Source organism: Neophocaena asiaeorientalis, unplaced genomic scaffold, assembly GCF_003031525.2.
Source record: "Neophocaena asiaeorientalis asiaeorientalis breed wild unplaced genomic scaffold, Neophocaena_asiaeorientalis_V1.1 scaffold221, whole genome shotgun sequence".
NCBI lineage: Eukaryota > Metazoa > Chordata > Mammalia > Artiodactyla > Phocoenidae > Neophocaena > Neophocaena asiaeorientalis.
In genome coordinates this window covers 111,308-123,655 of record NW_020173766.1, presented here as the reverse complement: position 1 = coordinate 123,655, position 12,348 = coordinate 111,308, and the positions used below count along the sequence as shown (strand labels likewise).

The 12,348-nt window shown below is 49.2% G+C and overlaps 1 protein-coding gene across 4 annotated transcripts in view; it reads left to right on the top strand.

Moving 5' to 3' along the window:
- The window catches only part of FYCO1 (FYVE and coiled-coil domain autophagy adaptor 1), a 114,728-nt gene that overhangs the window by 97,583 nt on the left and 4,797 nt on the right, over positions 1–12,348 (top strand). For all 4 annotated transcript variants that reach the window (XM_024751399.1, XM_024751400.1, XM_024751402.1 and 1 more), the window contains exons 15-17: positions 373–468; positions 3,963–4,173; positions 11,121–11,230. In XM_024751399.1, coding sequence (XP_024607167.1) covers positions 373–468; positions 3,963–4,173; positions 11,121–11,230 — 417 coding nt within the window. The remainder of the gene's footprint in view (positions 1–372; positions 469–3,962; positions 4,174–11,120; positions 11,231–12,348) is intronic.

Here is a 12,348-nt window from a genome sequence, read left to right as displayed (position 1 = left end):
GTCTAGTCAGGGGCCGGCACTGAAAAGGCAGCATCAGTGGTGCTGGAAACTTACCCCGTGGCTGTAGCTCTGCTGGCGTGGGACAGGAAGGTGGTCCATTTGTGCTGTGGTCACCCATCCCACGCCCACCGGGAAGACATTGGGGAAGTCACTGCAGCCCTGTTGTCTTCCCTCCCCGTCCTGCCTGCCTGGGCCTGGCCCCCATGGCTCTCCACCCCCAGAGTCTGCGGGGCCTTTGTCCTGGCCTCCGTGATTGAAGGGTTCCCCGTGCATTCTGAGGTTGGCTACCAGACTCCAAGACTACGGGCTTCAGGATGTGGGACCCTGTGTGCTGATGGGTAACTGGCTGTGTTCTCGTTTGTGACATTTCAGGGACACCACGTCAAACTCGCTAACCCCTGAAGACACTGAAGACATGCCTGTGGGGCAGGATGCTGAAATCTGCTTGCTGAAGTCGGGAGAACTGATGTAAGTGATGGGCTCCCAAGCTGGACTTCCCAGGGTGTCACTTTTGGGAGGAGGAACACCAGAGGAGGCCTGGCCTTCCGGTGTCCCAGCTGGAAAGCACCCCAGAGGCTCAGACTTGGCACCCATGGTGGTTTTCAAGTTTGTGCTTCTGTGTGTGTGTGTGTGTGTGTGTGTGTGTGCTGCTTTTTCTTCCTTCCTCCCTTCCTTCCTCCCTCCCTCCCTTCCTTCCTTCCTTCCTTCCTTCCTTCCTTCCTTCCTTCCTTTCTTTTGTAAAATTTATATACAGTAAAGGTCCCCATTTGTAGTATACGGTGCTTGGATTTTGACAAGTAATACAGTGTAATCACCAGGCATCTGCCAGCCCCCACATCGAGCTCTGCCAGTGGCTTTACAGTCTCAGGCCTCAGCACCCAACCAGCTCCACTCCCAAGTCTGCCAAAGGGGAAACCTAGGTCCAGAAAAGAAAATTGACCGGAGTGAAGATATAGAACAGTTCCATCACCCCGAAAAGCTCCCCTGTCCTTTTATACTCATCCTTCCCCCACCCCTATGTCCTGTGTTCTTCCTTTTTGAAAATAACTTTATTTTCTTATTGTAAGAAAATTTTCCTTGTAGAAAATCAGGAAACAGAGATAAGCAAACCACTTTGGATATAGCCTTCCAGTCTTGTTTATACTAATATACCTAATTTTTGAACATAAATATCCTACATCTTATTTCACAGTCTTTTTAAACTTAATATTGCACGAGTATTTCCCCATATCATTCTTTTTCTCCAGTGTTGTAACGAATGGCTGCGTGATTGCATTATGGTCATTGAGTAGATTCAGTCACTCATTCACAGATATTTATCCAGCACCTACTATGTGCTAGATACTCCTCTAGGTCCTTAGAGCACATCAGTGAACAAAGCAGACAGAGATTCCTGCCCTCATGTTCACTTTACATTCCAGCAGGGGTGACAGACAATAAACATCAGTAAATAAGTAAATTATATAGTATGTTACAAGGTGGTGCTTGCTTTGGAGAAGAAACAAAGAGTAGGATTGGGGGGAGGGGTTGCAATTTTATTTTTTCTTAATTTTTTTAATTAGTTATCTATTTTATACATATTAGTGTATATATGTCAATCCCAATCTCCCAGTTCATCCCACCACCACTACCATCACCACCACCCCATGCCTGCTTTTCCCCCTTGGTGTCCATACGTTTGTGGGGTTGCAATTTTAAATAGAAAACGCTCAGAAGGTAAGACTTGAAGGAGTTTTCATGCAGATATGTGAGGGACAGCATTCAGGCAGAAGGAACAGTCAGTGCAAAGGCCCTGGGGCAGGATGGTGTCTGGTGTGTTTAAGGAATAGGGATAGGGTCAGTGTGACTGAAGCAGAAAGAGGGAAGGAGACTGGGTCAGAGAGGGAACAGGGCCCACGTCACATCAGGCCTTCTTGGCCATTGTAAGGACCTTGGCTTTTAATCTGAGGGGAATGGGAGCTTTAAAATTAGATTTGGAACAGAAGTGTGACTTAATATAATTTACATTATAAGAGGAGTCATTCTAGTTGCCATGTGGAGAATGACTATGAAGGGACAGAAGTAGGGAGACCAGTTGAATTTACATTTATGATGTGAGTCTTATGGACAACAGACTTCTTTTATTTAAGATTATATTTGAGCAGAGATGGCAAACCCTTGATTTCTTTTTATGAGCATCTCCTTTGGCGAGACCGAGTATTGTCCTCTCACTGAACAGATGAGGTCTAGAAAGGTAAAAAAGATTAAAGGCACAATCCAAGTAACTCGGTGCAAGGGGAGAATTCTAGAATGTAAAATTATGAAATGACCCAGCATTAGTGGGGCACCCTGTCAGAGTAAGTAATGCAGCAAGATTTCCATGTTGTAAGAGACCTCTTTCCAAAATGGACCCTTCTGCCTACTTGCAGATTCTTGAAAATTGTAAATATTGGACAAGACCTTTTTTTTTTTACTATAATTAGCAATAAAGCTTAAATTAACACATGGGAAAGTGGTCCATGGAATTAAATTTTTACACAGGTGAATGACCTGTATCAGAGCTGTTCCTTAGAGCATTTTGGTTTTCTAATCATTGATTAGTCTTCTCATTTGCAAAGCTTGGGGAGTATTCCCATCCACCTCTACGACTTTGGAGCCAACAGAATTCTTAGCACCACCACTTATTTGCTGTGCAGTCTTGGGCAAGTTACCTACCCTCTCTGAGTTTTGGTTTCCACCCCTGTGTTAAAGGGGACAGTACTATTTTTGTCCATGAAAGGCAGTTTGGTGTAGTAAGAAGGCAATGGCTTTGGATCAGACCTGTACGGACCTGGGTAGAGCTGCTTAGTCTTTTTGAATCCTAGCTTCCTCGTGTGTAGACGGGAGCATCCTGCTTCCTCACACAGCCCTTGTGACAACACCTGAAGCTGGCGAGCAGGGTTAGCCCTTGCACAGTTGAGGAGAGGAGATGGGACCGTCCAGGGCCACACACTCCTGAGCTGCAGCCCCGCGCTGGAGGCCCAGCCCTCGTGGCCCTCGCTCACCTGCTGCCTCCGGATTTGCTGGGCAGGAGGAGGCACCACTTAATCAGGGAGACTTTGCCCTTCAGCACAGGTTTATCTTCTAACGTAACTGTCACTCCCGCCAGAAGCAGGCGTGATTGTCCCTGTCTGCAGGTGAGGAGCCTGAGGGTGACGTGAGGGTGAGCCCTGCGGCAGATGAGAAGCGAGGCAGGTACCAGCACCGGGTTCTCTGGGTCCTGCAGAGAAACTCACTGTCCCTAAACCCTTTAAACTTTTGGAACTGGCTCTTAATCCAGCTAATGAGAGTTAGAATAGGGACACAGCCCCAAGACACCTGTCTCCCCAGGGCCGTCAGACTACCCTGCATTAAAGAGTGTGGGGTGTTTGCATTTATGAAAAGTCAGGGTGCCTGCTTGGAATTTTTTGGCGGGCCCCGGATTTCCGCTGAAAAGAGGGATGACTGACCGAAAGGGCAGGAGATTTCAAACAATGCGTGTGCTTACTTCTGGTGCTAATTAGGTAAAAGCGGGAGGCGAGGAACTGGAAGGAGAGAGGGGAGAGAAAGAGTGGACAGCTGAGCCGCAGGGCAGCTGCAGGAGAGCTGCAGAAAGCTGAGGCCTCGGCCCGCGCTTCCCGTCCTTGAGCGGCACAGAGCGGCCCAGGCTGTCCTCTCAGTTCCAGCCGGCGCGGGCAAGGATTATCATCTGTATTTTTTACTTCTGTGTCCCCAGTGCCTAGAGCTATGCCAGGCACCTAGTAAGTGCTCAGGAAGCATCTGATGGCATGAGCTGCACATCAAGAATTCTCCCATGTTTAAGCGTGTCAGTCATGGGGACCCAGGGCTTTTCCTCCCAAGAGCCTCCAGGGTTTCCAGTCACCTCGGAGTCACAGACAACCTGGCCAGTGGACTCAAACGCTTTCCCTGCTTTGATCAAGTCCCTCTCTGCATTCGTATTTTAGGATAAAATTACCCCTCACAGTGGAAGAGATCGCCAACTTCGGGGAGGGCAACAGGGAGCTGTTTGTGAGGTCCAGTACCTATAGCCTCATCCCCATCACTGTGGCCGAGGCAGGCCTCACCATCAGCTGGGTCTTCTCCTCCGACCCCAAGAGTATCTCCTTCAGTGTGGTGTACCGAGAGGCGGAGGACACGCCACTGGATCAATGTAAGGTGAGGCCATCTCCCTGCCAGCGGGATTCCCCGGGCAGAGCTTGTCTGGGACCTTCTGAGAGGGACACAGACACGTGTCTGGGCTGCATCATGCAGAGCGGGCAACACACCCGGGCTTGTCCAGCCTGGGGGAGGAGAGCTGTCTTCTAATGTCTGAAGGCCCACTCCTGGGTCAGCTTCAGACAGACCTTGGAATAGGTCAGTAGGTGAAACTGAAAGGAATACATATGTGTGACTCAGTTTAAGGATCATTTCTTTAACAGAGCCATGCGGAGCAAGAACGGGTCACCATGGGAGGTGGGGACCAAGATCTTTGCTTCTGGTTATGAGCTTAGGGTGTTCAGCATCTCACCCTCAGAAAGGTCAGTAGAGGCTCATAGCCATTGTGTCACTTGGGTGGTTGGGCTGGAAATCTTCGTGGCAGATACCAGTTCATAAACTCCTAAGACATTCTAAACATGAGACATTGACAGTGGCCGGGACCATAGTTCTCAACCTTGGCCACACATTAGAAACACCTGGGAAGCTTTTGTTAAAATAAATTTATTTATTTACTTATTTATTTTTGGCTGTATTGGGTCTTCATTGCTGTGCGCATGCGTTCTCTAGTTGCGGTGAGCGGGGTCTACTCTTCATTGTGGTGCACGGGCTTCTCATCGCAGTGGCTTCTCTTGTTGCGGAGCACGGGCTCTAGGCATGCGAGCTTCAGTAGTTGTGGCTCACAGGCTCAGTAGTTGTGGCACACAGGCTCAGTAGTTGTGGCTCACAGGCTCAGTAGTTGTGGCTCACAGGCTCTAGAGCACAGGCTCAGTAGTTGTGGCTCACAGGCTTAGTTGCTCTGCGGCATGTGGGATCTTCCCGGACCAGGGCTCGAACCCATGTCCCCTGCATTGGCAGGCGGATTCTTAACCACTGCACCACCAGGGAAGCCCTGGGAAGCTTTTTAAAACACACTTCTGAGTCCACACCCGAGACCACTAAACCAGAATCTCTAAGGGGCATCCCCCTATCTAGGGGGATCTCTAGATGGTCCCAGTGGGCAATCAAGGTTGAGAGACACTGGTTTAGCTCAAGGGGAAGAAGAGTAGAAAGGATGGAGTAGGATGCAGAGCACAGGACAATGAACAGGCCTCCGTGGGGGCTGATTCATTGTGGGCCGAGGAAGAGGGAGGGTCTGAATTCCACACCTGAATCTCTGCAGGGAGGGTGCCAGGGGATGATGGAGGGAGAGCTGGTTTGGGTGGAAACACGAGTTCCATTTGAATTACTGTGAGTGGAAGGAATAGTGAGGACAGTCACACAGGCTGGATTGGAGCTCCGGGTAGATCCTAGACTTTTAATACAAAATCTCCATTTTCTAAGAATGAAGCTAGAGAGGAGCAATTTGAAGTTGTGTGAAAGAAGCCTTCTGTGAAGTCTCTGCGATGACATCCACTAGTCCCTCACGCTTGTGGTCCTCTGGGTGTCCTAAGGGGCTCGCAGTGAGGGCTGGGGAAGGCCCAGAGCCCCAGGAGGGCCCGGCTCAGGCATGCTGGGCACACAGGTCGCCGCTTCAGCTTCGGTATCCACATGGGGGGACATGTGTCCATCTGTGTTTGCTCTCCTGCTATCCCTGTCCTGGTGGTATCTGCCTGTTATAGAGATTGCTTTGTCATTTCTGTCCTCTTCAAATTCACTCCTTCAGTTTAATTCTGGCCCCCCTGAGTTGGCCTTGGTTATTGGAGTCTCATGCTCGTGTTTATTTAAAAACTGCTCTACCCCTCTTTTCCTTTTGGAGGCTCACAGTCACACCACACTGTGTAGCCTTGGAGCCCTTCCTTCCCAAGTGGTTCTGAACGTCCACCCGGGAGGTCCTGGGCTTGTGGTCAGAGAGTGGGTTCAGGCTCACTGCTGCCACCTGGGCATATGTCTCGGTCCATGAGGCAGGTTTGCTGATGACGAAACTTGGGTGCAGAGCGGCCTCTGGGCAGTTGGTTGGGCAGCAGCTTAGGCAGTGTGCTTCTCAGCTCTGCACTAGCAACCAGCTGCACCACCTGGAACTCAGCACCAGCACCTTCGCTGCTCACCTCCTGTTCCCAACGCCCACCGAGCGCCTCGCACTGTGTCTGCGCACGTTAGATGCTGGTGGATATTTGTGGGAGGGAGAGAGGGAGGTGACTGGATCCGGTCTCCACGCCTCTCTCCTTGCTCAGTCACTCACCAGCCTAATCCTCATGGCCCTGGGAGACCTGTGTGGTTCCTCCCAGGAATCAGGAGCTCAGGGACGCCCAGGAGCCATCCTCATCTCTGGCTCCCTTATTGCCTGAAGGATATGGTTGCCATTGTCTTTCCCACAGTGGACGCCAGGGGGCAGAAGGAACCCATCTGCAGGGTGGGTGAGAAGGGTGCTCAGGTGCTCCTCTGCCGTCACAGGCCCGACTGTCACCAGCCAGCTGTGGGGATGGCTGTTAGGTCTGCCTGAGGTCCCGTACAGACATCAACCTGGAGAACCTACGTCCAGGCTCACACCTTTAGCATCTATCCTGGGGACTCCCCGTATGATGCCCTGACCAGACTGGACCTTACTGGGAACAATGGGACATAGTGCAACTTGCAACACTCAGGTTTCATGATTGTGAAGGTTCAGGCATGAGGAGCTATGCTGTGTACTTGCACCCTGTTCACAACCATTTAGTGTACGCTGTACACTGGGCTCTGTAGGGCGGGCCCACTGGGGATAAAGAGAGAAGGAACAGCATGGGATCTGCCCTCGAGGAGCTCATGGTGTGATCAGAGAGAGACCTTATTAAAAAAACAACTGTGGGGGAAAAAAGAAAGAAAGAAACAACTGTGATTCCAGGTGGTGACTGTCATGGTGGGGTGGCACTTGGGAGTAGGGGGCAGGCACCTAACCTGGGGAGCAGTGATCGGGGCAGGAGACTCCTGGGCCAAACCAAGAAAAGCTGTGGGGAGGGGCTGGCAGGGGGACATGGGTTAGAGGAAAAGCATACAGGTGGAGGGAACAGCATGGAAGGCCATTCCCATCTCTAGGGGCATGTCAGACACTCCCACCCGGGACCACCCTCTCTCCAGAGGGACCTCCTCTATCAAGGCCATGCCTCGACGCTGAGATTAGAGACTGACTTTGGGAAGCACTTGACGAAAGAAGCGGTGAATCAAGGACTTGAGGCTACCCATGTGCAGACTGCTGCCCTGAAGCCTGGGACAAATCAGGGAAGAAGACCTAGGCCCTGCCTTTCTCTTTGGCCAGAGAAGCTCAGAGGCCTGCCTGAGGCTACTGGGAGCAAGGACCCCAGACTTTATTTTTTAAACAGCTTTATTGAGGTATAATTTACACACCATATAATTCACCCATTTAACATGTGTAATTCACTGTTATTTCAGTATTATTCACAGAGTTGTGTAACCATCACCACTGTCTGATTTTAGATCATTTTCATCATCCCCCAAAACAAAAAGAAACCCAGTGCCCATTAGCTGTCACTCCCCAACCTCCACCCAGCAACCACCAACCTACCTTCTGTCCTTACAGATTCCCGGTTCTGGACATTTCATGTGAATGGAATCATGCAATATGTGGCCTTTTGAGACTGACTTTTTCCATTTAACATAGAACCCTGGCTCTGCACCAGGCCGCCAGGTCACTAGAGTCCCTCGAGAAAGCAGTAAAACCAACTTGGACTGTTTTGCAGACATATCACTTAAATCAGGTCATGGGCGCCCAAGCACTGGAGGCTGATGCGAGACGTCCCCAGAGCTCACACAAAAGAGACCTGTCTCACTCAGGGTTACGTGAGACCCCAGTCATCTCCTGTCTGCCGCTCCGCGGCACGTGGGATCCCCCCGGACCGGGTCACGAACCCATGTCCCCTGCATCGGCAGGCGGACCCCCAACCACTGCGCCACCAGGGAAGCCCCCCCTAGACGTTTTGATTGATTGATTTTAAAATCAGTCTTACAGATTTTGACCGTGGTAGAAAAAACAGCAGCTGGAATGAACCAAAAGTCCATAGAGTAGACTGTTTATAAAGAAATGAAGAGTATTATCTTACACGTGTCCTCTTCAGAGGACCTGCCTTAACAAGCTCTTGGGTTTTGCTTTGTAATCAAAGTAGTGTGTGGGAAGGTTGAGGTGCAGGCCTTTCTCCCCAGCACTTCCTCCTACATGTGGTTGCTGAAGTATCTTAGGCCAGGCTCAGAATTTTTAGGTTATGCATCACGGGAACAGACCCAACCACCCAGCCTCCCAGGATTCTCAGTCCCCAGTGGAATTAGAATATTGTAGAACATTAATGGAACTTGATGAGATAAGAAGCAGCTGCCACAGAGCCCACGCATAGTAGGTCCTCATGCATCTTTGTCCCTTCCAGGCTTGTCTTGGGCCCGTCCTACTCCCTCACCACCACCAGCTTCCAGCCAGAGCACATGTACTGTGGTGTCAGGAACATACTGTGTGCTGTCTCTCTCTCCCATGCCTTTGGGATCTCCCTCTTGACTTCTCTTTGACCCGTATGTTATTTAGCTTCCAAATATTTTGGGATTTTCCAGGCAACTGCTTTTTTTTTTCTTACTTAATTCCATTGTCAGAAAATGCACTTTGTATAGTTTGAATCCTTTTAAATATAAGTTTTGGGTTCTTTTTTTTTTTAATGGCCTAGAATATGGCCTACCTGGTGAATGTTTCAAGTACACTTGAAATGCATGTGTGTTCTGCTCTTGTTGGATGGAGTGTTCTATACATATCAGTTAGATCAAGTCAGTTGACAGTGTTCTTCTATTTCCTTACTGAGTTCCTGTCTACTTATTTCATCAATTATTGAGGGACATTAAAATATCCAACTATAATTATGAATTTATTCTATTTCTCCTTGTAACTCTACCACTTTTTGCTTCATATATGTTGAAGCTCTGTCATTAGGGGCATAAATGTTTAGGATTGTTTTGTCCCCTTGATGAAATTGACATCTTTATCATTATGAAACTGTCCCTGGCCACATTCTTTGATGTAAAAATCTACTTTGATATTAATATAGTCAATCCCTCTTTCTTTTGACTAGTGTTAACATGGTATATCTTCTTACATCCTTTTAACTTGTTTGTATCTTTACACTTAAACTGTATTTCTTGCAGGCATGATGGGGTTGGGGCTTGCTTTTATCCAACCTGATAATACATGCCTTTCAATTGGGATGTTCAGCCTACTTACATTTAATATGATTGTCAATAAGGTTAGGTTTGAGTCTCTCATCTTACTGTTTTTTATTTGTTCCATCTGCTTGTTGTTCTCTTTTCCTCTCAAAGCAGTAAACTAGGGCAATTGCAGGGCTCACCTTGTTCTCTCACAGATCACTGTCCATCATTGCCTGATGTACAGTGTCTTAAAAACTGTTTTGTATATTTTGTTGGGTTTGGTTGTTACTTGAGAGGGTAAATCTTAGCCATTCTCCCGTGCTTTTGAATATGTTGTCCCTGCTCCCTGGAGCTGCCAGACCTCCCTATAACTAGCTAAGTTGTCCAAGCTCAGGGTTGCCTCTTCCAGGAAGTCTTCCCTGATTCTGCCTCTCCTCCCTCCCACCCAGAGGCTGGGATAGGCACCCCTCCCTGGTAGACCCCTCATGACAGTCTCACGAACATAATTGAATGTTTTTTTATCTGTTGTCACCATTAAAACACAAGATCCTTAAGGGCAGCAGAGCCTTTTGTGGGAACTTACTTCACTTTGGGAACTTTGTGGGCACCATGTAGTGTTTCAGGAAACAGGTAGCTGTATTCAAGTTTGAGTTGAAAAAGTAACCACATCTTTATAACTATTTTGGATTCAGTCATTTTGCACAGGTTGAAAAATGTTTAATAGGAAAAAATTAAAACTAAATTTAACAAAAATTGAATTTCCAAAAAAGGAGCAACATTTAATTTTGTAGAGAATGAAGATTTTTACATTGTGGGGCAGCTCACCACCTTAGGAACCCGTTGCTAAGATGTTAACATGGTCGCGTGACCATTTATGTGTAGTCAAAAATGGGAGGCTTATGGATGCTTAATGAGACAAGACCCTCTAAGACCCCTTAGAGGGTCTTGTCTCTAAGTGCTTGTCCCTTCAAAAAAATGTTTTTAATTTTGGTTGGCTCTTGTGTTAATTCCTGTCATATCTTCAATTTTAAAGTATCTTAGCTGGCTAACAGGTTGAAGACTCTGCCCATGGGAAAGAGGTTGGCCATCGATAGACCCCAGCCCTGGCCCTGTCCAGCACACAGCATTTGCTCAGATTTGGCCTCTTGACAGTGAGGCCCTTAGAAAATAAATGTCTCCTGGGATTAATTTCTCCTTCTCAGAGGAGATAGAGAGGAAGCAGGAGACTTGGAAAGATGAAAGGGCTCTGAGGCATATGGACCGACTGGGGCCAAGTGAGAAGCCACGGGTGGAGCCAGGGGTGGTCAGCCTGGAGGAAAGTGGGCCCAGCAGCTTCACAAAGTGCTCGAGAGATGTGGAAAGAGGGCTCGGCCTGTCCTGTGAGACCCCCAGGGGTAGCAGCACCTGCGCAAAGGAAAGAGCCAGGCAGGATTTCACCTAGAATAAGCCTCACCTTCCTGAAGCCAGAAGGGGGCTGCTCCTCTGGATGGTGGAGCGTTCTGGCACTGGCCATGGTCAGAGGAGGCTGGAGGACCATTCTTTTGGGATGCTGACCAATTCATGATTCTGGATGAAACTCGTGTCTACAGCCTCCCCACTATCTCAAGTTATCGACCCACCCAGGGCATGTGGAAGGTACCCCACCGATCCTGGGGGCTGATCTCAGCCCCAACCCTGCTCAGCTGTGACCTTAGACGAGGCAGGCACTCAGCTTCCCTGGGCCTCAGTTTCCTTCCCCAAGATACAGAGTCTGCCCAGAGGATCCATGGTGCCCTCTCAGCTTCTGTTTCACTTTTCCTATCTGCTTTGTTTCCCAGGTGCTCATTCCCACAACCCGATGCAATTCCCACAAGGAGAACATCCAGGGCCAGCTCAAGGTCCGCACACCAGGCATCTACATGCTCATCTTCGACAACACCTTTTCCAGGTAGGGGCCGCCTCATTCATCAGCATCCAGAGGAATCCACCCGGCACCTGGTCCCAAGAACAGAGGTGGATGTTTAAAAGAAGTTATTTAATTATCAGTAGCTTATCATCAGTAGTTCTTTGATTTTAGACCTATGCTTTGGTGTTCGGTGTCTGTTATAGACTGTGTAACACACAGGCTAATACTTACAGACTCTCGCCACATGGCAGGTGTGTTCTCCGCCCTCCGCTCTTACTTACTCACTTCAGCCCCACATCAGCCTCATGCAATAGGGACTGTCTTTCTCCTTGTTTTACTACTAAGGGACTGAGGACCAGAAGGATAGAAGAGTGACAATCCCAAGTCACACAGCTGGTGGTGGAGCTGGATTTGAACCCAGGTGGCCAGGCTGCAGACTCTAGGCTCTTACCCGGGACGCTCTTCTGCCTCTCTGCTGTCCAGATTCCCACTGCCCAGACCAGAGAAGAGCCCAGTAAATATAGTGGAAGGATTAGGTGGATGGATGGATGGATGGATGAGAGAGAAGCGAAGGAATGAAGGCTAAAGTTTGAGACCAGAGCTGTGAGGTGAGGCCCCTGGGCCCTCCTGTCATGGGAGTGGAGCAGCAGGTACCATCTTTGGGAAGCACTGTTTCAAAGCACCAGATGCAGATCCAGGAGTGTAGGGCTTGGGGGGCAGGAGGATGGGGATGTAGGGAGATAAGGCTAGAGGGGCGGCCAAGAAAGGAAGTAGGATAGAGGACCACCATTGGTTGAGCATCTGCTGTGAGCCAGGGGCCTACGTCATGGAGACGTGAGACAGGTTGCTGGGCACCTGTCCCTTTTATGTCTTCTGCTTCAGCGTAAGCCCTTAATTGGGGCTTGCCTCTTTTATAAGACCTGTCTTGTCAGCATCCAGCCACATCCTCTCTGAGCGGGACCTTGAGCTAGCGGCCACATCCCTCCACATGGGCGCCCTTCCAAGCCCACTTAATAGGCTGGGAATAACTTAATAGGACACTCTAGGGGAAAGCTAGAGTGCCACCCCCTCACCACCTCCAGGCCTTGAACTCCCAGGGCTTGTGGCCATGGGCATCCACCAAGGGAGAGGTTAGAAGAATGGGCTTTCCACCTTGCCCC